Source organism: Camellia sinensis, chromosome 6 (genome assembly GCF_055761805.1).
Source record: "Camellia sinensis isolate YWXY chromosome 6, ASM5576180v1, whole genome shotgun sequence".
Lineage (NCBI taxonomy): Eukaryota > Viridiplantae > Streptophyta > Magnoliopsida > Ericales > Theaceae > Camellia > Camellia sinensis.
The window spans coordinates 78,809,673-78,836,977 of NC_138966.1; the positions used below are offsets into that span (position 1 = coordinate 78,809,673).

The 27,305-nt window shown below is 35.6% G+C and overlaps 1 protein-coding gene and 1 long non-coding RNA gene across 3 annotated transcripts; one reads left to right on the forward strand and one right to left on the reverse strand.

Moving 5' to 3' along the window:
- Positions 1 to 5,099: 5,099 nt before the first annotated feature.
- On the forward strand, positions 5,100 to 25,885 carry LOC114318069 (kinesin-like protein KIN-7N). 2 transcript variants are annotated; one of them, XM_082874049.1, is made up of 18 exons: positions 5,100 to 5,360; positions 5,456 to 5,545; positions 6,089 to 6,207; positions 6,396 to 6,509; positions 6,598 to 6,679; positions 6,780 to 6,847; positions 6,950 to 7,009; positions 7,209 to 7,351; positions 7,423 to 7,525; positions 11,019 to 11,099; positions 12,063 to 12,131; positions 12,211 to 12,270; positions 12,396 to 12,548; positions 13,462 to 13,740; positions 14,582 to 14,668; positions 19,773 to 19,931; positions 20,029 to 20,298; positions 25,276 to 25,885. In XM_082874049.1, exons 1-18 carry the CDS (start codon positions 5,216 to 5,218, stop codon positions 25,711 to 25,713), a joined length of 2,520 nt encoding a protein of 839 aa, XP_082730175.1. In that variant the 5' UTR covers positions 5,100 to 5,215; the 3' UTR covers positions 25,714 to 25,885. The 2 variants fall into 2 exon arrangements, with proteins under 2 accessions (XP_082730175.1, XP_082730176.1); XM_082874050.1 differs by lacking the exon at positions 14,582 to 14,668 and having other exon boundaries at positions 5,107 to 5,360.
- On the reverse strand, positions 18,639 to 19,074 carry LOC145792719 (uncharacterized). Its single transcript, XR_014332505.1, has 2 exons — positions 18,967 to 19,074; positions 18,639 to 18,865 (listed from the first exon to the last, which is right to left on the reverse strand). It is a non-coding gene; the product is annotated as an uncharacterized LOC145792719 (long non-coding RNA).
- Positions 25,886 to 27,305: the final 1,420 nt, after the last annotated feature.

Here is a 27,305-nt window from a genome sequence, read left to right on the forward strand (position 1 = left end):
GTATGATGAAATAAGATGTATTTTATGAAATGTTATATTTTGTACAATGAATGATTGTCCAATTTTCTAACAAGTACTCGTGGCATCCTTAACACAAGGCCCTAGCCTGGGGGTAACAATACCGAGGCCTATGAGCACAAGGCCCTTGCCCGGGGGTAATAATACTATGGTCTCATGGCCCTTGCCTGAGGGTAATAATACCATGGTCTCATGGCCCTCGTCCGGAGGTAACAATATTGTGGCATAAGTATGTTATCTGTTCCCGATACTGGAGGTTCCTAAATGGAACTGGTCAAGTATGACCTTTCATGCTCTGTATTTGATCTGTTAGCGCTAATGGGTGTACCATGTATGATCCTCTGTGAAACTGAATAAGTATATGTCTCTGAACTCTAAATAAGAATATGAATCTGTTTATGTTTTTCTGAATTTGATATGTGACATCATTCATTTAACATTTTACTTTGTTATTATTCATTGGACTTTCGCTCATTACGTATATTATGTATGTAGGTGAGCAGGCGCGTGACCAGGCCTAAGCTGCTGCCTGGAGAGTTTGGGTTAGCCACCATGCCTCCTAGGGAGGTTCCTGTTTGAAGAAGTCAAGTTTTGTGAATCATGTTAAGGATGCTTTTGTTTTGTTTTTGTTCGTTTATACACTAGGTTAAGTCCCTTTTTATAATACCTGTACAGTGTTGTATGATTTATGTGGATGAGACTATATAAATATATATCTATAAAGTTTGAAATTATTTGTCTTATGTATGTCTACACAGCTCAATGGACGATGTATTTTATATATTTGTTTTCGCAGCCCCTCTCTTATATGATTTTCAGGTTAGAGGCCTTTGGTAATCCTAGGATTACTGGCCGGTTACGACGCTAAATCTATAGGGGCGGGTTTGGGTCGTGACAGTGCACCCCCAACAACACCAACTCACACCAAGTTTTTTAACTAATAGGGAGCCCTTGTACGGCTAGTGTAAGTTTACTATTTACCACTACAAAATGCCTCGCCAAGCCTCTTTCTGTTTCTATGCCAAGAATGTTTTCCTTACCTACCCACAATGCCCTTGCCAAAAAAACAACTCCTAGAGCTCCTCCAATCCCTTCTCCAACTAGTCTATCTTTCATACTGCATACTTGTCGCAAGGGAGCTCTATGAAGATGGAAACCCTCACCTTTATGCCATGGTTCAATGTACAAAGAAAATCCAAACCTCCAACCACAGATTTTTTGATCTCACTAGAACCAACAGGAGAATCTATCATCCAAATATAGCAAAACTCCATTCTCTAACAGCAAGTCGACATTATATATAGAAAAGGGGGCCATTTCATAGAATGTAGAGAATTTTCATCTAAGAGGAAAACTCCTTCGAAAAACAGAGACAAACTCTGGGGGGAATACTTGCAGAAGTAGAAATGGGGAAAAAATTCTTTGCACTCTGCAATGAAAGATGTCCCACCGATTATGTCACAAAATATCCCCAATTAAAAACATTTTCGAGGGATCATTACAAACAAAAAGTGGCCCCCATATACTAGCCCCTTTAATTCATTTCTTTTTTTAAATGAAGAAGTAAAAAATTGGGCAGAAAATAATATTTTGTTTGTAAGTCAAAATTTCGTAAAATACGAGTAATGTCAAAATTGTTCTCTCTCTGTTTGCGGTGAAAACGACTGGATTAGATTAGGAATACACAAAAATTATATCAACGATTTACATACTAACGAAGAACTCTCCTCATCATCTGATTTCACCATCAAATACATCATCACTGCTCGAATATTTTACTTCATCATCACCAGAATGGTAATCACTAAGTATATCATCATCATTTTCATTTGACTCCTCATTACCCTCACCACTCAAACTCTCAGTGCCATCTGATTCATGTTCATCATCAACAGTTTCATTCCAATCCATATCCTCATCACTAAACCCATGGACATTGTCCTCATGGTGCTCTTCATATACATCTACAGTATGTACTCAATCACCTCCACCATTTCCATCTCCAACATCATTTCTATCTTTACCATCTTCCATGCCAATAGAATATGCAATATCTACATATAAGTTAATTGTTTTATTTCTACCTTGCACATAAAACATGTCCAATACATCAAGATCATTTTCTATTAATCTCCTATTCTCAAAACTAGGTATATCACAATGCAATGTCATAGCTATTGCTTTACTACAAGTAATGTGAGAGATGACTGTTGCAGTCACATCTTTCAAAGCATCAATGTAGCAATACATATTTGGATCCACATCATATACTCTACCCACTTTGCCTTTATAGTTGATGATTAAATCAAAATAAGGGAATGCAACCATACTGTGATCATAATGAGTAACAATTAATTACAAAAAAACAACTCCATTCAACAATTACTTAGCCAAATGTAATTCATAAGTAGAATACATACAAAAAATAACAAATCTCCAAATTCATAACAAACATAAATAAAAGCTTATACAATCATAATTGCATAACAAAAAGAATAAAAAAAAAAAATCCCTAAATCATTATTTCTAATAAAATTAAGAAGAAAATTGTTTTTGACAGTAAATTAATAAAACCAAATCCCCAAATTCATAACAAACATAAATAAAAGCTCATACAATACAATCATAATTGCATAGCAAAAAGAATAAAAAAAAAATCCTAAATCATTATTTTTAAGAAAAATAAGTAGAAAACTATTTTTGACAGTAAATTAACAAAACCCCAAATGTTACAAATCAACCAAATCCATACAATCATAATTTCATAACAGCAACAACAATAAATGAAGAAACCTATTTCTGACATGAAATTAACAAAACCCCAAATTTTACAAATAAAACAAGCCCATACAATCATAATTTCATAAGGAAAAGAATTAAAAATCCCTCTATCAATTTTTCTAAGAAAAATAAAAACAAAACTATTTCTTACAAGTAAATTAATAAAAATCCCCAAATTTTGCAAATAAACCAAACCCATTCAATCATAATTTCACAAGGAAAAAACGAAAATAACCATAAAATCAAAAATCATAACAAAAAGAAGACCAAAAAAAAAAAAACCCTACATCAATATTTTTAACACACAATTAACAAAATCCCTATTTTCCAGTGATAAATTTTGCAAAAAACATAAAAGTCCTAAATGTATATTTTCGAAAGAAACCTTTTTCACATACATATCATCAATCAAACCCATATAGTTAGAAATTTTATATAAAAAGAAAAAAAAAATTCAAAAATCCATATAAAAAGAAAAAAAAAAAATTGTAAACCCTAGATTCAAATTTCTCATATTCGAAATATAAAAGGTGTAAAATCTTACTTGTATGCCTTAAAAACAACTTTTCACTAATCAATCTCTTTCATATTTTGCATTGGCAACAATGATCAAACCAAAATCTCACGTTTTTTCGTCGTTTCTTCACACCGATCGGTCTTCTCCAAAGATTTCGTCTCTCTCTCTCTCTCCTACAAATTCGATTGTCAATCAGAATATGTAGTGAATTAGAGATTTAGGGTATAAAGGGTGTGTTTGATTGGACGGACTGGAAAATGGGGGATTAGAATCCATCGGACTTGAGTCCTGGGACTATGAATCCCCCGGACTATTTGGTCGGATTGGATATGTATCCTGTGTTTGTTTTTTCATGGGATTAGATGTCTGGATAGGACTATTTTCAGTGAATCCAATGTTTGGTTGGACGGACTGGATAGGATAAATGAACAAAAGACTATTTTACCCTTTTCAATTGTTTACTAAGTAATAGCAATATTAAACATATCTTTAATATTTTAATTATTTTTAATTAAATAAATTCGTTTTTTTTAAATTAAATAAATAAATAAATAAAATATCAATAAAATTTGTTTATTTACACAATTAAACATTAAACATACTAATGGTTAAATTTTGTTTAAAGATATTTAAACATACTAATATTGATAAAAAAATTTGACTGGTATAGATTATTTTTATTTAAACAAATAAAAATTTATTGTTGAAATTAAACATACTAATGGTTAAATGTTTAAATTTTTATTTAAACAATTAACATTGAAATTATTTTGATGTACAGATTATGTTTAAATAATTAACAATTAACAATTAAATAAATGTTGATGTATAGATTATGTTTAAACAATTAACAAATGTTGATGTAATTAACAATTAACAAATGTAGATGTAATCAAATGTTGACGTATTAAAACATAATTTAATAGATGTTAAATAAATATACATGTTGATGTACAGATGTTGAAATAATTTAATAAACATGTTGATGTACAAATGTTTAAATGTTTAAATAAAACATAATTTAAATAAATGAAATTATTTATTGTTGAAATTAAACATTTAATTGTTTAAATAAAACATCTATTAAAACATCTATTAAATTTAAACAATGAAATTAAATAAAACATAAACAAAATTTTAAAATAAAACATCAATAAAATATCTATAAAAAATTATTTTAAAAAATTAAATAAATAAAACATTAATAAAAAGTTAAATAAAATTATTTTATTTTTAAATTGAGACATTTAAATTTTATTGAATTTTATTAAATATAATACATAATTAAATAGTAGAGGGTCAAAATGGTCATTTTCGCACATAATCCAAACAGTGATTAGTCCCCCACTTTCTGTCCCACCCCCCCCCCCAGGACAGGATAGTCCCCCATATGGGGGACATGGAGTCCGGCCGGACATGGAGTCCGCCGGACTAAAAAAAAATCAAACGACGGATAAGGTGCACTATTTGGATTACAATCCAAATAGTGGATAGTCCCCCCTCCTAATCCCCCCAATCAAACACACCCAAAGGGTACTATCGTTTTTTCGTGCTCCAAAGCAATGGTAATAAGGTCATTTAGTATATACAAGTAACGTCGTTTGTATCAATTTGATGAAATGGAAAAATCTTGATAATGTCAGTTAAAATAAGAGAGATTTTTGTAATTATTCAAATCACCGAAAAAGTCCCTGTATTTGTTAAAAACCTGAGGGGAGGTGATTGTAATTTACCCAAAATATTTTCAAAATTACAACAGAAAGCGCCCGCCCGATTTGAAACTCAAACCACAGAATCAGATCCAACAGTCGTCTCCTTGTAACAAAGGAGAGGAGAGGAGAGGAGAGGAGAGGAGAGGAGGGGAGAGAGAGAGAGAGAGAGAGAGGGAGAGAGAGAGAAATGGAGAAGATATGTGTAGCAGTGAGAGTGAGACCTCCTGTGATGGAGGAGACCTCCAATGGAACTTTCTGGAAGGTCGAAGACAATCGTATATCTCTTCACAAATCCCTCGGCACTCCTATCTCTGGAGTTTCTTACGCTTTTGGTATGTAATATACTATCCACTTCTCTCTCTCTCTCTCTGTACTTATATATATAGATATGTTTAAGGAATCATTTGTTGTAATGAATGGATTTCAGATTATGTATTTGATCAAGATTGCACAAATGAAAGGGTTTACAAGCTTCTTACCAAGGACATCATTCACGCTGCTGTCGAGGGTTTCAATGGTATATGCTTCCCTTTTTCCCTCTTATTTTCCCAATTGTGTTTTAGCTTCCATCATGGATTTTAGTATAAATTTACAAAAAGGGAAAATAATAAGCAATTGAAATACAAGCTCATTTTTTCCTTTCTTTTTCCAATCGATGATTTTTAAACAAAGCCTTAGCTAATTCGACTAATGGTTTGAGCTGAGAATAGTTAGATGTCTGCCAAAGTTTTTTTTTTTCCCCTTTATTTGATGTACTTTTTTTTTTTTTTGGTCTGATTTTAATTGCGTAAAATTTCATTGAATGAGTAGAAAATATAATTTTGAATATTTTTTCTTACTTTCATTTGTTTTTTTTTGACAAACAAAAGATTTGCTTCAATTAAGAAACAAACATTTTCATGTTTTAGTTGTGTGTTAAGCTATTGAGAAAATTATATTTTTTAGTTTTATTTATTTATTTTTCTTCTTAACCAACTGCCGGTAAAGAATCATGCCATATTATTATTAATAACATTCGTCATTTTCATTGATTTGAAGTTAATCATTATGATGTGTGCAGGAACTGCGTTTGCATATGGGCAGACCAGCAGTGGCAAGACTTTCACAATGAATGGTTCTGCAAATGACCCGGGAATTATTCACCGGGCTGTAAAAGATATATTTACAAAAATTCAAATGGTATTTTTATTATTTTAAATTAATTATTGCTAATATCTTGGCTATTTTAGCAACTAATATCATCAACACCACTATCACCATTCTTATGGCATTCACTATGCTGTTTTTCTTGATGTAATGTGCTGAGAAATCTAGGAATTTTCATATACTATTTATTTATTTATATAATTTTGTTTTAATGTTCTCAGACGACTGACCGGGAGTTTCTCATTCGAGTTTCTTACATGGAAATTTATAATGAGGAAATTAATGATCTTTTTGCTATAGAGAACCAGAAATTGCAAATTCATGAGAGTTTGGAGGTGTGTTGTGGACAGAAAATGACACTTTTGCAAGTTTTTTTTTAGAACTGTCAACCGTGTAATAACATCACATATTTTTCTTTTCTAGCGTGGAATATTTGTTGCAGGTCTAAGGGAGGAAATTGTGAATAGTGCTGAACAAGTGCTTAAGCTCATCGAATCTGGAGAAGGTTTGACCCTCAACTGGAATAGGTCCTTTTCGGCTGGTTATACTTGCATCATTCTCCCTATTTGAATGCTAACATTTACTTTTAAAATTTCTTCTCACAGTTAATCGCCATTTTGGTGAGACAAACATGAATGTTCGTAGTAGTAGATCTCACACAATATTTAGGATGGTATGTCCTTGATGTTTCATGGAAATGTTGCTATGTTGAAAGCTGTTTCTTTGTGGCATTTACTCAGAACATTGATTTTATTTATTTATTAATTTGTGCCAGGTAATTGAAAGTAAGGGAAAGGATTCATGTTCTGATGACGCAATTCGTGTTGCTGTATTGGTTTGTATTTTTCCAAGTCTTGCCTTGTTCAGAAATTGATTAGCTAATTGTTGCATACCATTTCACATATATTATAATATTTGTTTCTTGTTTTAATTGTTATCCTTTTTTTTAAATATCTTAACTTCATATTCTATTTAAATTTATTGTTGGTTTTTTTTTTTTTTTTTTTTTTTTTTTTTTTTTTTTTTTGAACTAGAATTTGGTAGATTTAGCTGGGTCTGAACGGATTGCTAAAACTGGAGCTGGTGGAGTACGTCTGAAGGAAGGAAAACACATCAATAAGAGCTTAATGATTCTTGGCAATGTGATTAACAAACTAAGTGATGGTGCAAAGCAAAGGTATTGGCCTCCTTAAGTTAATAATCCATCTCATAAAACAACTGTCTAAATGAATCAAAATATAAATGCAGGGGACACATTCCTTATCGGGATAGTAAGCTCACTCGCATACTTCAACCTGCTCTTGGTGGCAATGCCAAAACTTCTATAATTTGCACTTTAGCACCAGAAGAGGTAGGTTATTAATATGTTATCGAGTTATATGTGTGTATATATATATATATATATCTTACATCAAGTTTAACATTATAGTATGGTTTTTGTTAAAATCCACCTACTCTCCACCTACTTCACCCACTTAAACCTATTCCACTAAACCTAACCCACTACACCACTACCACCTCACCTACTCCACTAAACCTAACCCACTACACCACTACCACCTCACCTACTCCACTAAACCTAACCCACTACACCACTACCACCTCCACTTCACCTACTCCTTACCTACTACACACTCACCCTCTTCTATATATAGGAATCATGAATCATTGTAATAGAAATAAAAATATCAATCAATAATAATACATACAATTTATTCTCTCTCTTTCTCTATACATTATTTCTTACATGGTATCAGAGCTGGTTTAAAACCTAGTATTTTCGCTTCCCCGGCGGGCGGCAACCTCACCTTAGCCGCCCGCCGGACCTCAACCTATTCCGCTGATAAAATCAACAAAGATTTGTGCAACTGTAGTCATGTGTGAGGCTGATGGAGAAGAATTCTTCACCTCATATGACGAGACAGTCTGGAACTGGAAACACTGCAACATTCTGCTCTGGAATTCTGCAGCAGCTAGATTATAGCTTGGTTGAGTGCCAAGCTTTGGTTCTTCCACCCACTCTTGAACTTGCCCAGCAAAGTGTGAAGGTTCATGCTTGTGTTGGAGGGACTAGTGTGCGCGAAGATCAGCGCATTCTCTCCAGTGGGGTTCATGTTGTTGTTGGTACTCCTGGTCGTGTGTTTGACATGTTGCGGAGACAATCACTTCGCCCTGTTTACATCAAAATGTTTGTCTTGGATGAAGCTGATGAAATGCTGTCACGAGGTTTTTAAAAATCAGATCTATGATATTTTCCAGTTGCTGCCACCCAAAATCCAGGTTGGGGTGTTCTCAGTTGCTGTCACCCAAAATCCAGGTTGGGGTGTTCTCTGCCACAATGCCACCAGAGGCTCTTGAAATCACCAGGAAATTCATGAATAAGCCTGGAAAGAGAAAAAGCTCATACTAGGATTTGCGAAGTGATTCGCTGCAGGAATTTTGGTTTTGGATGAAACCCTTACCATACTCCACTCATTCTCTCCAACTGTTCTAACTTTTTATTTTTATTATTATTATTATTATTATATCAAATAATCAATGCACTCATGTTCCCCACTAACAGTGTCCACTTTTGACCCAAACCATTTTCAATCCATTATTTCTCCTTCACCTTTTGCACCCCACTCACCGACTCTCTCTCCACTTTATCACATGGGTTTGTCCCTCTCTTTCCTCCATTTGATTTCAAAAATCACTTATTTTTATTTATTTTTTCCAAGTCACTTTTCCTCTTTTTTAAATACCCCACTTTATTTTGAAACAATCGCACTGATGTTTTTCATATAATCCATCTATAAATATTTTTTATCTATTTTCTTTCTCCCTTGTTTTCTTTCATTTTATTTTTATTTTTTCAACAAAACACTCCCAAAACAAAAACAAAAAAACAAAAAAAAAAAAAAAAAAAAAAAAAACAACATTTTACAAACTTGTCATTTCTTCATGCCGGGGATCAACCCCGTCATTTCTTCATGCCGGGGATCAACCCCGATCAGCATTTTACACCATAAAAATAAAAAAAAAATAAAAAAAAATAAAAATAAAAAAACACAAAACAAAACAAAACACAACCAACACAAATCGGAACAGTGGGATTTTTCTTCTCGCCTATGCCGCCGGTCTTTTCTTCTTGCCACCGTCTTGGGCGGCCCTTGCCGGTGTTGCCTCCGTGTTTCCCACTCCACTGGGCATGATCACTACTCCCTGCTCCTCCACTGCAGCATATGGCGGCCCTCCAAATCGGAACATAAAACTGGCCTTCCGCTTCAGCTCCTTGTTTTCCGCCTTTAGCACACTTATCTCTGCTCGCGCATCCTTATACATGCGTTGGAGCAGAGCCAGCTGGGAGTTTAATTGCTGCACCTCATTTGTCCTACTCTGCAGCCGGTGCGACAAGTTTGTGACCGCCGTCATGGACTCCACACATGCCTTCAAAGTATACTGATTAGCCTCCACATCCGTTTGCACTGCCATTTTTTGCTCCACCGACCGCATCGGAAAGTTCAACGGAGCAAACTCCGGGGCGCTTGGTTGAGGTTCCAGTGCCACCGCACCAGTTTTCTCTCTTGTTGACTCGTTGAGGTCTGGAAAGAGAGTGAGCAGACTCCGGGAAGACGAGGCCATTTTCTGGGCAACAGAGTGTTACAGAATATCTCTCGCAACAGAGTGTTACAGACTCTCTCTCTCAGCACAACGAAGAGTTTTTTCAGAGGATTTTCAGAAGTTTTTTGTCTGCCTCAGCCTCAGCCTCAACCTTGGTTTAAATAGCCAGGGCCGATCCGCGCCTCGCGCGCCACTTGCCGACAGACGACAAACGGGCGCGCCAACCAAGGCACTCACGTGCCTCGCCATCATGTCCGGCACACCTTTTGATGAATTGGGCACGCCTTTTGATGGCACGCCTTTTTATGGATTGGGCACGCCTTTTGATGGCACGCCTTTTGAAAGATTTGGCACGCCTTTTGAGGGTGCGACTTTTCAAGGGTCCGACAAGACTCTGTAAACTGTCCCGACATAGATTCCGGTTAGTTTCTACAAGGGTCCGACAAGACTCTGTAAACTGTCCCGACATTGATTCCGGTTCGTTTCTACAAGGGTCCGACAAGACTCTGTAAACTGTCCCGACATTGATTCCGGTTAGCTCCTTTATGGGTCCGACAAGACTCTGTAAACTGTCCCGACATTGATTCCGGTTAGTTTCTACAAGGGTCCAGCAAGACTCCGTAAACTGTCACCACATTGTCTGCTACAACGGTCCGACATGACCCCATAAACTGTCTTCTACAACGGTCCGACATGACCCCATAAACTGTCTTCTACATCGGTCTGACACCACCATACAGTGTCCTCTACAACGTTATGACACCACCATACAGTGTCTTCACCAATGGTCTGACACGACCATACAGTGTCACCTATCCTCTTTTATTTTTATGTATTTTTTTTGTTTTGTTACTCTCTCCAAACTCAAGTTGGTTAGTTCCTATCCCCCTTGAGTTTGCGGGGGGCTGTTAAAATCCACCTACTCTCCACCTACTTCACCCACTTAAACCTATTCCACTAAACCTAACCCACTACACCACTACCACCTCACCTACTCCACTAAACCTAACCCACTACACCACTACCACCTCACCTACTCCACTAAACCTAACCCACTACACCACTACCACCTCCGCTTCACCTACTCCTTACCTACTACACACTCACCCTCTTCTATATATAGGAATCATGAATCATTGTAATAGAAATAAAAATATCAATCAATAATAATACATACAATTTATTCTCTCTCTTTCTCTATACATTATTTCTTACAGTTTTAATATGGCTACTTCATCCAGATTCACATAGAGGAAACGAAAGGAACCCTCCAGTTTGCTAGCAGAGCCAAGAGAATAACAAATTGTGTTCAAGTGAATGAGGTTTGTTAGTTATTTGGTTTAATAACACTTAATTCTTTTCCAACTTAGTAAGATTACAACATTTTACTTCAACATATACTTTTGTTACTGTAGCTGCCATATTGTTTGTTGCTGACATACTTTTTAGTAGAATCTAGCTGTAAAAGGTAATATATAATATGGATTTAATAGAAGTTAGTGTCTGAAGTGTTCCTAGAATTTTTTATTTTTGAGATGAGGGTATGTTGAATATTCTTAAATTTTTTTGTATATTGATTTCTTTCCTATGGTTTGTAATTTATCATGCGGAAGTTCATAAATTTTAAATGAGTTGAGCCAAAGAGAAAACCTAAATGTGATGGTTTACATGATTCATGCTGTATCCAATTGAAAAGTAGCTTACAGTTGGTTGGATGGTTACCTCTTTCTTAAGTTTCCAGTTTCAATATTGACTTCATTTTTGGTTTTGGTCATTGTAAAATAATGATTTGTTAAAAAAAAAAAAAAAAAATCTAGGAACTTTACACTTGAACTAGTTGAAATGGGCTAAACTAGAATGTTAAAAATGTTAACGTGGGTGGCATCAAACTAAAATGATTTTGAAAATATTAAGTATGGAACATTTTCCAATGTTTATAAATTGAAGGATCTTACTTATAACATATATTGCATTATAGCACCACTTCCTTGTGTATTTGCAGTTTAATCACCAAGTTGGTCACATAGATTTTTGAAAGCCAAAAAGTTAAACATTTCTGGATTTGTTCATTGAGAGCTTGCCTTGATTGTGTAAATTATCGTGTTTTAACTTAACTGGTCCCTCTGGGTTTGACATCATTTTGTTTGCAAATAGTTTTTAAATAATGATTAAGCATATTATCTAAAGTAATAATTATTATTTTAAAGTTGATTCCTTGCTTCTTTCAAATCTAATGGTATGGCTAATTGGAGTTGATTTTTTTTTTGTTTCTTTTTTTTTTGTAGATTTTGACAGATGCTGCCTTACTGAAGCGACAAAAACTAGAGATAGAGGATCTACGTAACAAACTTCAGGTGAATGATCGTATTTCTGTTTTTTCTTCGTGCTAAGGCAAGCAAAGAACAAATTTAATGCTGTAAACATCTTTTTCAGGGATCTCGAGCTGAAGTGCTGGAGCAAGAGATCTTGAAATTGCGGAATGACATGCTCAAGGCAGTTTTTTATCGTTATTTTTACTTTTATATTTTGTAGAGTTATGTCTATTTTATTGTACAGTAAGCTCTATTACTGTAATTTGTTCATTGCATGCATTTATTTGTCTGTTGTCCATTCATCAGTATGAGCTAGAGCGTGAGAAACTTGCTATGGAACTGGAGGAGGAGAGGAAATCACACAAAGCACGAGATCAATGCATTAGGGAACAACAAATGAAAATTGACAATCTCAATAGTCTTGTCACCATTTCGGATTCCGATAAAAAGTCTAGCCAGGTAAACTTTTACAGTGCAATGTCTTTAAAATGTTTATTGATGCTGTTTAATAAACCATCTTTATCCTCTTATCCTGTTCACTTTCATCAGAATAGATGAGTATGTAATATACTAAGAAAAAGTTCATAGATATCAGTTCACTTTTAATCAATTAGGCTTTATTTATCCTAACTACTTACCTGGGCAAAAGCAGTCATTTTTCCACTTTCTGTACATAAATATCTTTCTGTTTTACTACTCTATCCAAGATTTATCAGTAGTTATCAAATCTCTTCCTATCTAACGTGAGGCTGTTTGATCAAATGGCATAGACTTTGTTGAGAAAAAGATTTCTTGGATAAAATGAAAATTGGATTCATGTAACAGGAGAAATATTTCCCATTGGTTGGAAAGATATGTTTCTGTGAAAGATATATTTTTGAATTAACAGGAAGTCTTTGAAATATATCCTATATCTTTACCATGGGAAGTCTTTGAAGTATATTCCATAACTTTACCCTGTACTACGGAATTTAGTTAAAATTCTTTGCCTACTTTACTTGCTTTGGATCAGGTTGTTGCTATCAACAAATTTAAGTTTTCAGACATGGTTTTTGCCTGAAATCAGGTTGCTAATAACATGTCCACAATTGACGGCTTGTTTTTAGAAGAAATTTCCTGAAAAGATCTCATTGATTAATACAAAGTCTATCCTTGCTACAAAACTGAGACTGGTGAGGTCTGATGGATATTTTATATAAACCTTCGCCTTTATTTTGTTTTGCTCTGGGTGGTATGGAAATTGCGACACTGGTGTTTATTTTCCATGAAACAAAAAAAAATGTCTGTTTTATTCTTTTATTGAGGTATTACAAATTTTCCTTTCTGTGTTCCTGGGATAGTTAATTGAATTATATCACTGGTGGTTGTCCAGGAATTCGCAAACCTCAAGGAAGAAACCAGTGATAGTCATAGCATATGCCAGGAAGATGCTTTTAGAACCCCTTGTTTTAAGGCAGTTCCCAATGCCTTTGTTGTGAAACGATCAAATTATTGTACGCAACCTGAGTATAGTCCTCTTCCAGATACATTAAGTAATGTTGCTGATGAAGACACATGGTTAAAAATGAACAATGGCTACAAAGCAGACTTTGATTCACTTCTGACTCCTGCAAGAAAAGTTCAGTCTTTTCCATCCGGTGACATCACTTCTGTGAGTTCATTTTTAAGCATCCATCCTACTCATTGATTTCATGGTCCGTTTTTAATTTTCATACTTGATTTTTTTTCATTTTTTATTTTATTCATAACTATAAAAAATTTGTTGTTCCTCATACAACTTAATATGACTATTTTGACACGAGTGACTTGGAGAATAATAGAAAACATTTTTGAAACAGAATGTTTAAATTTAATGATAATGATGCTGAAACTGTTTCCTCTTACACCATGAACCAAGAATTGGTCTCTATACAAATTTTAAAGAATAATCTTTTGCTTCTTAGTGAGTACTAAATACTAACTATTCTTTCAATCTTGCAGTACATTTTAGTTGTCAACTTGAACTTGGGTTGGCATTTTCATTTTTCTATTGCAATATCTATCTAACTGATGATCAAATAAACAATTGTGAATATTTTGGTGATTTTATCTTGTTTCCAGCATTGAGTTCCAATGTTTGGGATTGTATTCGTTTTTAGAAAAAAAAGCTGTGTTTAATGTAATTTTAACATTTTATTTTGCTCATATAAATATAAGTACATATATAACGTTGGTTTTGGAGTCAGCAGCCTTTGGTTTATTTCAGTAGCCTGAATGAGAGTCTACTAGCTGTTACTTACTCTTTTTGTGGGGTCAATAAAAGCAATGCAGTTCATCCTCATAGTGACATAAGGCTGCCTCTTTTCAATGCTGGTTATTAAAATTGATATAGACTCAGTGCATGATAATAGATGTTTGTAGCAATAGTTTTTTTCCATGTCTATGTAAATGGATAATTTGTTGGACATGAATACCTATGTATAATAGTTTGGACTCGTTATTATCTCTATCAGGGTTGCTTAATGAAAAATTCCGAGCAAGAGATCCAACATCTCAAAAGACAATTGGAACTTGCTACAAAAGAAAAAGATGAACTCACGGTTAGTCTATTGCAATTATGTTTATTTACTCTTGTTAATTACCTTAAAATGCCTAAATTTGATCAGTGTTGCTAGAAGCAACATAAAGTTGGTCAATGTTTTAGGGCTCTTACAATTTTCTTAAATGTGTTTATTGATGATGAAGAGTAATACATTACTGCTATAGGAAATAGAGGGATTCTCTTTCCAAAAGTTATGGTTACCATTGCCCACTTTTTTGTTTTAAGAATGCTGCTCCTAGTACAAAATAGTAATCACATACTTAAGAGTTTGTCTCATTTACCTTGTGAAGTGAAGTCCCACATCACCCGAGTACTAAAGTAATGTTAAGCATATAAGCGTGAGGGTACCTTCACCTCAATAGCTAGCTTTTGGGGTTTAGTTCTATCCAAGACCGTATAACATGGTATCAAAGCTAGAGTACTTAGGGATGGGTAGGGTGTGTGTCCTTGGCTAGAGCTGTAAATGTGCCGAGCTGAGCCGAGCTTTTGAGTGTTCATGCTTGTTTACTAAGAATTAGTTGAGCTATTGAGGGAGGTACTTCACAACCTCCCTCATGCCCAGTGTACTCACTCCATTAATACAGTTACACACATCCTCAAACAAGATATCTCCAGCAATCCTCTTTGAGCTATTTTGTTGGACTTTATCAAGAGATTAGGATGTCCTTGGGAGGCCTGTTTTCTTTCTTTCCTGTCCCATGTACCAAAAAGACAAAAGAAAGAAGGCACAAGTTTTCAGAGAAAGAAGGGAAGTAAACCTGTTCGTTGCAATAAAAATGTGGCACACCATGATTCTTCTTTAAGACCCAAAAATAATGGAGATACTCTAACTGAACTTACCAGCCAAACTTTCCTTTGGTTCTGTTGTTTCACATTAGTTTTCGTGTTTTTCTTTTAATATTTAGTGGTAACCTGCTTCAATCATCAAATCATATAATTTCAGTCATGAGGTTTATGCATGAATTATTTATTTATAAAGGGAGAATTCTTGGTTTTGATGTTTTGTAGATTTTTCACATACCAAAATTATCCAAAACAAGTTTCTTAAGAATATTTTAGTTAAGTCGTTGAATTTAAGGGTAAATATGGAAACTGGCACTTAGAGATAAGTCTAAAGTATCTCTAAGGGTAAATTATCCAAAAGCATCTTTGTCCCATATGTATTTGTAGGTTCAGATTAAGTCATTTAGTGGGATTGACTCAAATGGATATTAGGAATGGATGCTAAAAAGTCAGAACCTGTTCAACCAATCTTCAGTCACCAAAGAAGAGCAATAATTACATATATACTTTGAAATCAGTTATATTGGAAACTCAGTATTAATTATATAATTGGAAACAAACTGCTAGTTATTCATTTTGAAAAAAAATGATCATTGGGGTATTTCTTTCTTACATTCCAGTAAAATAGTTATGTTGTTTATTTTTCTCCCATTTCTTTTACTTTCCGATGTACATGCGTCACTTGCACTCACGTAGTGAGTGCCACCCCTGTAGTTCATTAATAATTGTGGATGCTGTCTAGAATAGACAATGGTGCATCGCCTGTTGCTTCCATGTTTGAGTGATAAAATGATATGTCTTGTAAATCCCCCCGCCTTACATATGTGACAGATTCCTGGTCCACACAGGCACTCAAAATTTCATTGCCGAATTTTCCTTTCAATATTAAATATTGTAAAATAAATTGATGTATATTATTGATTGATATTTGTTGTCTACAATGACTCTCCTATATATAGAATGACTCTCCTATGTATATTATTGATTGATATTTGTTGTCTACAATGACTCTCCTATATATAGAAGAGAAAAACATATTCACCTACCACACTCAACTCTCACCTAACACACTTACATCTACCTACCACACTCAACTCTCACCTAACACACTCAACTCTACCTATGTATATTATTGATTGATATTTGTTGTCTACAATGACACTCCTATATATAGAATGACTCTCCTATGTATATTATTGATTGATATTTGTTGTCTACAATGACTCTCCTATATATAGAATGACTCTCCTATGTATATTATTGATTGATATTTGTTGTCTACAATGACTCTCCTATATATAGAAGAGAAAAACATATTCACCTACCACACTCAACTCTCACCTAACACACTCAACTCTACGTACCACACTTACAGCCCCCCTCAAACTCAAGGAGGATAGATACTAACCAACTTGAGTTTGGAGAGAGTAACAAAACAGGAAAGTAAACTGATAAATAAAATAAAACAGGATAGGAGACACGGTATGGTCGTGTCAGACCGTTGGAGAAGATAATGTCTGGACAGTTTACGAGGTCATGCCGGACCGATGTAGAAGTACAGTTTACGAGGTCATGCCGGACCGATGTAGCAGACACTGTTGTGACAGTTGTTGTGACAGTTTACGGAGTCTTGCTGGACCCTTGTAGAAACTAACCGGAATCAATGTCGGGACAGTTTACAGAGTCTTGTCGGACCCATGAAGGAGCTAACCGGAATCAATGTCGGGACAGTTTACAGAGTCTTGTCGGACCCTTAAAAAGTCGCACCCTCAAAAGGTGTGCCTAATCTTTCAAAAGGCGTGCCCAATCCATAAAAAGGCGTGCCCAATCCATAAAAAGGCGTGCCATCAAAAGGCGAGCCCAAGTCATAAAAAGATGTGCCGGACATGATGGCGAGACGCGTCACCACATTGGCTTGCGCGTCCGTTTTGTCGTCTGGCGTCAAGTGGCGCGCGATGCGCGTGTCTGCCTTGGCTATTTAACCAAGACGGATGCTGAGGCTGAGGCTGAGGCAGAGGCTAAGACAAAAAACTGGCTAAAAACCTCTGAGAAACTCTTCGTTGTCTTGAGAGAGATACTCTGTAACACTCTGTAACCAACCCTTCTCTGAAACACTTAGCAACCCATAACATGGCCTCGTTTTCCCGTTCAGCTACCCAGAATATGGCCTCTTCGTCCCGTGGTCTGCTCACTCTCTATCCCGACCTCAACGAGTCAACAAGAGAGATAACTGGTGTGGTGGCCAGTGAACCTCAACCAAGCGCCTCTGGTTTTGCTCCGTTGAACTTTCCGATGCGGTCGGTGGAGCAAAAAATGGCGGTGCAAACTGATATTAAGGCCAATCAGTATACTTTGAAGTCATGTGTGGAAACCATGATGTCGCACCGGCTGCAGAGTAGGACAAATGAGGTGTAACAGTTAAACGCCCAACTGGCTCTGCTCCAACGCATGTATAAGGATGCGCGAGCAGAGATAAGTGTGCTAAAGGCGGAAAACAAGGAGCTGAAGCGGAAGGCCACCGTGATGTTCCGATTTGGAGGTCTGCCATATACTGCAGTGGAGGAGCAGGGAGGTGTGAACGTGCTCGGCGGTGTGGGAAACATGGAGGCAGCACCGTCAAGGACTGTCCAGGACGGAGGCAAAAAGAAGAGACCGGCGACAGAGTAGGGAAGGGATAAGGAAAAAATCCCACCTGTGGGTGGGTGTTTGTGTGGGTTGTGTTTTTTTTTTTTTTTTTTTTTTTTTTTTAATGTAATGGTGATCGGGGTTGATCCCTGAGATGAAGAAAAGAAGGTAAGGTTTGGTGTGCAAATCTTTATTACACGGATTTGTGAAAAACAGCAATGGTGTTTGGAAATTTTTTTTTTTTTTAATAATAATAATAATATATTAAGGTAGAAAGCATATGCGCTGGTGAGAGTGGCATATAAAAGAGATAAAGATATAGTTTTGTAGAATGGGTCACATGGGTGATGGAAAAAGTAAAGTGAGAGAGAGAATAGGTGTTTGTACGAAAGAGGATAATAACTCTGCCAAAGTCATCATCACATCAAAGACATGCAACAAAACGAGTTGTTTTTAGGAAAGAGCAGTGCAGTAAAAAAAAGGTGGTGACTGTATGTGAAAGACAAAAGGTAGTGGAGGTAAATATTAAAAGAAAAAGAAAGGAAAAGAGAGGGTTTAAAGGGAGAACAGTTTCAATGAAAATCCTTGTCTTCCTGTAGCAATCTGTGGTTGTCACAACATGCCCACCAGCTGGAACCAGTGCCATAAACATTACAATGCTGGCACACATTCCCGATGCCATTAACAGTGTTGATTCAGCACCTTCAAGTGCACTTATCTTCTCTTCTGCAACAACAGTGGTTGGATTTCCATAACGCCCATACTCAAAACTTGCATGTCGTCCCTCCTTGAAATCAATAAGCTTGGAAGTTTTCTTGAAGTAGGCAGAGGTGTTAACAACAGGGGTGGTGATTGCATCAGTAACGATGCCACGACCTAATCTTTCACCAGCATGAACAGCGACACTCCCATCGAAGCTCAAAAAATCGGCAGTCTTCTTCGAACCAGCCAGACCAGACAACTGTACTCCGTTTAAATTACAAGAATCATCGCCGCCACCAACAGCCGGCGGTTCAGAGGGTGAAAGAGAAAAGGCGAACTGGAGGAGTGGTCTGAGAGTCCGGTTGCTTCTTAGACGCACAGCAAAATCTGCTCAAGCACGAGGGAAGAGAGTTGGAAGATGCAGGAAAGTGAAGGTATGTGTAGAGGTCCGGCGGGAGGCCAAGGCGAGGCTGCCGCCCGCCGGTGAAGCAGAATTATTAGATTCTAAACTTGCTCTGATACCATGTAAAATAAATTGATGTATATTATTGATTGATATTTGTTGTCTACAATGACTCTCCTATATATAGAATGACTCTCCTATGTATATTATTGATTGATATTTGTTGTCTACAATGACTCTCCTATATATAGAAGAGAAAAACATATTCACCTACCACACTCAACTCTCACCTAACACACTTACATCTACCTACCACACTCAACTCTCACCTAACACACTCAACTCTACCTACCACACTTACAAATATTCCTTCTCTTCTATTACCAACTTTGTTCATTTAGTAATTCTTCTTCGTTTCTGTCAGTTATACATATTTTTCCATAATGCTATCATGACTAAAGTAATTTTATTGATGAAATTGAATAACCAGATTTTGGTTTGTTTCAATCTCCTGTTACCATTGTATTCAGCCACGATTATATTTCTCATGCATACATGACATTTTATGTATTGATAATATTTATTACAGAGAAATCACATGGAACAAATACTATTGAATAAACGGTTAATGGGGGAGATTTCAGAACTGCAACAAGAGGCACTACTAATCCAAGAAATTCCTCGACAACTGCTTGAGTCTGTGGCGAATTGTAAAGATATATATAAGGACGTTTTGTCAAGTTTGCAGGTGAAACCTATACCTCATTTTTGCCTCTTTCAACCTTATTTACCAAAAGAGCTCAATAAGACAATGTTAACTATTTGTTCTTTTGTAACCTGAACAGAGTTTTGTAACCAATGAGAATTCTTCAACCTCAAAGTTACTCTCTAGCACAAGCGAGATTGGTACAAGTCTTTTCTCAACTTTGGAAAGCCATTTCTCAATGGTTATAGATGGCCAAAGAAGATCCAGTGAGAACAATACTGTCATTCAAGAACAAAGCAAACTGCTTTGTGAGAGGTTGAGCAGCACAATTACATCCTTGGTACTATCAGAAGCACCAATGAATGACAATAATCTGTCAAGCAATCTACTACGCAACTGGGAATATAAGGTAGCTGCCTGGTCACCACTATCAAGAAGTCACTTGTCAATTTTGATATTATTCTCCATTTTGATGTTAGTATATCTTTCCTCAATTTTCGGGCTTACGGTATTCTAATTGGTTGTGCTATATATTATGCCTCTTCATTTGACAAGTTTAATAATTTAATAATATCAGCAAAACATGTTCCCTCTTACAATATAGTGTTATATTTCATTTCACTGGACAATAAATGATATTGGGTCTCTACTTTAAATCATTACCCCTCTCATGTTATTATGATGTGAAATTGGATGTTAATAAGCAGTAATTTAGCTTATCGATTTCGAAAAAAAAAAAAAAAACAATATCGTCCAGCCCCAACACCACACCCCCGCCCCTCCCCCGGCGGGCGAGTTTGAGTCTTCTAACAAAATAAATCCTAAGTTTCTAATTTTGTCAATTCAAACCCTAATATTTTGATTTGTTTTCAATGTAAACCATTTGCCTATTTTCGTTAACTAAAACTGAAGAAAAAATTGTATTTTAGTCATTATATTCAATGTAGGTATACGAAAAATTTCTAAAAATATTATTTTTCATTGAGTTTAATTGTTGAAATATCATTTTCTGTCAATTTTACCTAATAAAAATAGACAGATGGTTTAGATTGAAAACAAATCAAAAGATTATGGTTTAAATTGACAAAATTAAACACCTTGAAGGTTCTTTCTTGCCTCAATGGTGAGGGCTTCACAATGTCCTATGTGTGGGAGTGTAGAACTTGCCTTGATATCGCTAGAATAAAGGATGATAATACTAAGCAAATGCAATAAATGTTACCATTGATGAATAGTAATGGTTTGCAGATTTGGATAGTGTAAAAGCTGTGGGTTAGCTAAAGGATAAACAAAGCAATAGAAGCTAAGTTAATGACAAATAAGCTGTTGGAGCTATGACAATGTAACGATAGAGGTGATGGGCCAAATTGAGTTGATTGAATGTTGAATTCGATGTTTGTGGTGCTGGACCGTGCCTTCATTTCTTGTATATTTAGTTCCCGAATACACTCCTGCTTGCCTGATGAGACAATGTCACGTGTCTTGTGCTCTCTTGCCACTATCAACTTCAGTTCCCGAGTTTTCTGTTGAATCATCTCTACAACTCCACCACCTTCTATAAATCCTATTTATGCTCCCTAACATTCTCCATTTCTAGCCACTTGCCCCACTAACCAAAGTGGGGCACAACATTACCTTAAGTGGGGCACAACATTACCTAGGATAATGGGAGTAATCATCAGAAATCCTGATATCTTGTCATGAGGTGTGCATCACGGCTGGAGCACTTTTCCTCTATTGCTGCCTGACAGTGGCAGCTGGATAGAAAGTAGGGACTGAGTTGTAACTGTTTTTTCCTTTTTGCGAACTATTATGTGAGCTGTCGTTAGTTTGATTCAAACTCACCTTGTAGTCATTACACCCAATGGTTTGGGTTTTAAAACAAAGTGGCTTGGGATTTATGTCTTCTCTCCGTGATGGAAAATAGTGCCACATGGCGGCCTTCCATTAGTGGTGCCATTTTGGGTACATATAGTAGGACAACACATTGGATGATGGAAACAAAGCTTATACATTTGTAGATATCTTTGAAAGCCATCTCAAATGAGCTGACAAAGAAGGGGATCTCAAGCATTCGTTACAAACAATGTTTGCTTGTTTGTTAAAAGCCATGAATTTAGAGGTGTAGTGCATCCGCCATTGAACCTCAAAAGTTGTGGTAGGCTTAGGATGTTAGCTCATCTTCCACCTGTTCTTTTCGTGATAGATATAGATGTGCTTGTCTATACGAACCCCTCTCTAGAAGCATTTGAGGTGCCTGGAGCCTAAGTGCAAGGCGTAAGGCAAGGCTCGTGCCTCACCAAATCGAGTGGCAAATTGTAGAAGATAAGCAAAATTTTAATATAGGCAAAGTTTTCACCATAAAATTCTATTTTTAAAATTCTAAAATCATAAAACAACATTCAACATTTCACAAAGGGACAAGCCATAAAAGTAATATTCAACATAAGCCAAACCAAACCAAATCAAACCAAGTCTTAAGTCCCATCAAATGGGGTCGGCTTCATGAATCATTTTACTCCACTTGATTCTCTCAACGGCCATATGATTAGTTAAATTAAGGAGATTCATATCTCTATTGACTACACTAGCCCACATCAATCTAGATCTGTTCTTTTCCCTAACACTTCCAGCTACCGTCATTGTATCGCATCTCTTCACTACTGCCTCTGTTGGTCTCCGTTGTATATGACCAAACCATCTTAATCTATTCTCTCTCAACTGATCTTCTATCGGTACTACTTCTATCCATTCATGAATATACTTATTTCTAAATCTGTCTTTTCTAGTTTTGCCACACGTCTATCTTAACATCCTTATCTCATCAATATTCATCTTATTTATATATTTCTTAGTTGCCCAACATTCCGTTCCATACAATATTGTTGGTCTAATAGCTGTGCTCTAGAACTTTTCTTCTAGTCTAGGGGGTACTCGTTTATCACACAGTACCTTAGACGCACTTCTCCACTTAAGCCACCCCGCCTTAGTTCATGGACCACATTCTTGGTTCACAATCTTGACTTTTCCTCTATTTCTATTGTTACTTTTATTAAAATTATACTCAATATATTCTGTCTTAGTTTTGTTTATCCTAAATCCTTTAGATTCAAGTGTTTTCTCCAAGTCTCCAACTTAGTGTTAACTCCTCTAGTCTCATCTACTAACATGATATCATTTGCAAAAAGCGTACACCATAACACATCATCTTGAATATTTTTCGTCAACTCATCCATAACTAAAGCAAAAAGATAAGGACTTAAGATTGGTCCTTGGTGTGTAACCTCACAATAATTGAAAATTCACTTGTCTCTTCAGCAGACGATCTAATAGTGGTCACCACACCTTCATACATGTTCCTAATCACATCAATGTAACCTTTTGTCACCCCTATCTTTTCTAACACCCACCAGATTATATCTCGAGGCACTCTATGATATGCTTTCTCAAGATCGATAAAAACCATATGACTATCTCTTCTTTTTTCTCTATATTTTTCTATTACTCTCCTCAAAAGATAGATCGTTTTCATTGTTGACCTACTAGGCATAAATCTAAATTGATTCTCTGACACCTCTACTATATTTCACAATTGATGTTTTATCACTCTCTCCAAAACTTTCATTATATGACACATCAGTTTGATTCCTCTATAGCTGTTGCAATTTTGGACATTTTCTTAGTTAACAAAATCTTACTAAATAACCTAATCAACCATTACCTTCCTTTTTACCTAAACATTTCCAAGCTTCAATAGGGGCATCATTAGGTCCTAAAGCCTTATTCGATTTTATATTTTTAAGTGCAATCTCCATTTCAAAGTTCCTAATCCTGTAATAGAACCTGTAGTCTTGGTTTTCTTTATTACTGACTACTTCCTCCCCTTTTGACCTTCCTCCATGTTGCTCATTAAACAACTTTTCAAAATAGTTCTTCTACCTCTCCTTAATCTCTTCATCCTTCACTAACACCTTAGAATCCTCACTCTTGATGCACTTGACCTGATTAAAATCTCTTGTTTTCTTCTCTCTTATCTTAGCAAGTTTGTATATTCTCCCCTCTCCCTCTTTTACTATCTAGTCTAGTGTATAGGTCATCATAAGTTTTCAACTTAGCTTCTCTCACTACTTTTTTGACCTTATTAGTCAATCTGTAGCTTTTAAGGTTTTTCTCAGTTCTATTCTTCTGCCACTTTTTAAAGCACTCTTTTTTCTTCTTTATTACCGCTTGAACCTCCTCTTTCCACCATCCAATTTCCTTAGAGTTGGGTCCCTTTCCTTTCGACTCTCCAAGGACTTGCCTTGAGATTCTCTTCATACAAGTGGCTATCAAGTTCCACATAGTGTTAGCATCATCTTCCAAGTCCCAAGTACCTTCTTTATCCATGCTATTCTTAAATTTTTTTAGTTTGTCCCCTTTTAGGTCTCACCATCTCGTCCTACGACGCCCACTATCCTTCTTAGCTTGGTATTGCCCTTTAAAATATAAATCTAATTCCAAAATCCTATGTTAAGACATTAGGCTCTCTCCAAGAATTACCTTACAGTCGTTGCATTTTAGACGGTCCACTTTTCTTACTCAATAGTAATCTATTTGGCTCCTATTTGACTCACTTTTAAAGGTTATCAAATGCTCTTCTCTCTTCAACATATAGAGAAAAATTTTAAACGCAACATTAAAAACTCCTAAAAACCACAAACATAACATCTAACAAAAGTCATAAAACATCACTTTCACATCTAACAAAAACTAATGTTTTGAGTTGTAATATGAACCACAGTGCAAACAGCTAAACATCTAGTCTCATGGATGCATTGTTTTAAGAGCTTAGTAATAAGTGTCATCATCACCAAAAACATAATCTCCATCATCATCATTGTGACTCTTCTTAGTGATTTTTTTTTTTTTTTTTTGATGTAAAAAATTGTGGCTAATCTATTAGTGGAGTTGTAATCCGATGTAGTAGCTTGTAAAGAAAACCATATCATATTAGTGAAATCAATGGATGATGTTAATTTGTTAAAATAAAATAAAATGCTTAATCAAGATGTAAACTACCAAACATCATATAGTGAACTAAGAGATCACCTCGTGTCTCAAAAAAAGGCGATCACCTTAGAGCCTCAATTGCATTAAAAATGTAATTAGATGGAAGTGCATGTGTTAGTTACAGATTTTTGATGAAGGCAGTTAATTACCCATCTTAGGTTGGTTCCCAACATGGACATTTTCAAGTGAACAAACTTGTATTTGAGCTAGTTTGACTGCTTGAAATTTACATTCTAGAACCTAGATGATAAGAACTACTTTTCAGCTGAAATTTCTGGAAGAGTTGCAGGTATATATCTGTCCTATTTTTAAGATTTAGTTTTTGATTTTGGTAAAGGACTGCACTTTGGGAGGCGAGATTGCTTGTTTGAAGATGAAGCTGGGTAATGATCTCAATACAATCAAGGAAAAATACCAGAGCTTGACAAAAGAGTTGAATACCAATACTCATCTTCTTGAGGATTCTAAGGAAAGATATCATAGCTTGGAGAGGGAGTTCCATCTCTTGAAAGAAGAACGAGACTCTCTGCTCCAAACAGTTTCCAGTTCATCTCAAACACTTGAACAAGTTACGAATGAAAAGGAAAAGGTTTGGCAGGATTTGAACACTGAAGTACAGAGAAGGAAAGATCTTGAAGAAGAGATCAAACAGTTTGGCATTACCTTTGCAAGTCGACAGAAATCACTGATTTCTTTCCACAGTGACCTCAGATCTAAACTTGAGAACTTCAAGGCACAAAATCCAGTTTCAATACCTAAATCTCTTGGGTATTAATTAGGATGGCTGTATTCTATGTATTGAAATCCAGGAACTTATTTAACATGCCTTTTTTTTGCCCTCCCGTTTCCCTTATGTAACCCAAATATTATGGCTTTGTTAATCCCGATTGTTGTGTATTTATATGGACTGATCTACTTATATAACCAATCCAGACATTATTTCTTGACGCCTCAATGTTATTCAGATTATATTCGTTTAGTTGTGAAAGATCTTTTAGGTACACCGCATACACAAGGACTTCACAAGGGAATTTGGCTTTCCAAGTTTTGGAGGGAAAGTTAGTCATTCTTATTGAAGATCATACCAGAGTGGCAAGTAAACACTTTGATATGGCATTTGTTGTAATAGTAATGGGGGAAAAACATAAAGCTATTGAAAGTTTTCAAGTTTGACTCTGCCTTGATTTGTTTATACTGTATTCTGAATGGAGAAACTTAGGTCCCATCAGCAGTTGGCCTTGTTTCATTTTTGAGTTTTAAAGACTGGCTTTGTAAATTGGGGGTGTTGTGCATTTTCAATTGAATCATTGTTCAGAGTTGGCACATGATTTGTGCTTTCAATCATGTAGATGAATCAAATCAACCAAAATGTAGTGTTATTATGTCTCAATCTACATTTGTTTTTACAATTGCTAGTAGGGGAATAGGGGAAAGAGAAGTTGCCAGTAAGACTTGAATTTGAATATCACACTCAGCGAGGGAGCATATCATCTCTACTATGCCAACCCTTGGTCTTTTGCAAGCCACATTAAAATATAATGGAAAGTGAAGTGAAAGACAAGGAAGATGCATTTGGTTAATATGAATTTTTTGAGGAAGTTAACAGTTAGCATGACAAAGAAAAAAAGAAAACAGTAAACTACTTTCATGGAAGATAATTTTTTATTTTATTTTTTATATGTATTTTTTTTCGTAATAAACTGAACAAAGTTACAATACTGATATGGATTGTATGTAAAATTTAACTTTCTTGCATCTCTTACTATTTTCACTATTCAGCCTTAATATTTTTGATGAAAACATTCTCCGATTCATGTGGTATTTTGAGTGTGGTTCTGTTCCAAGTGTTGGTTGAAGAAGACTGAAAACTGAAAGGCATAGAAACGTTGCAGGATGTCTTAATAGTTTTTGCTTTCCAAATGAGTCATGTTTTTTTGCATCAACACATTTGACTATTTATGATTTTTTATTTTTTGGAATTCATGTTATTGTTTTATATATTTTTGCTTTTAACTCGTGAGATATAAATAATTTAAATAAGTTAAAATAAAAAACAATTATTAAAAAGTTGGAAAGAGCACTCGGTCTATAAATTTAATTTTGAATTTTATTTGTCTAAAGATTTACATTCTAAAATATTTTATTCACAACGATAAGTTTTTAAAGAATGATCAAACTCTTCATATATATATATATATATATATATATTTTCCTAAACCAAACCCTAACCTAACCAAACCAAACCAAATCGTTCATATCTCTCTCTCTCTCTCTCTCTCTCTCTCACACATAATCATCCTCGTCTTCCTGTCCGTCAAGCTCCGCAGCGACCACCACTATCTCCTCCAAGCTCCTTGTCGTCTGGCA

Excerpts from the sequence above, each read along its gene's own strand:
- LOC114318069 (XM_082874049.1), top strand. The coding sequence starts at position 5,216 with ATGGAGAAGATATGTGTAGCAGTGAGAGTGAGACCTCCTGTGATGGAG. Across the intron at positions 11,100-12,062 it reads ATTGTGTTCAAGTGAATGAG|ATTTTGACAGATGCTGCCTT; the intron begins GTTTGTTAGTTA and ends TTTTTTTTGTAG. Across the intron at positions 14,669-19,772 it reads AAGAAAAAGATGAACTCACG|AGAAATCACATGGAACAAAT; the intron begins GTTAGTCTATTG and ends TATTTATTACAG.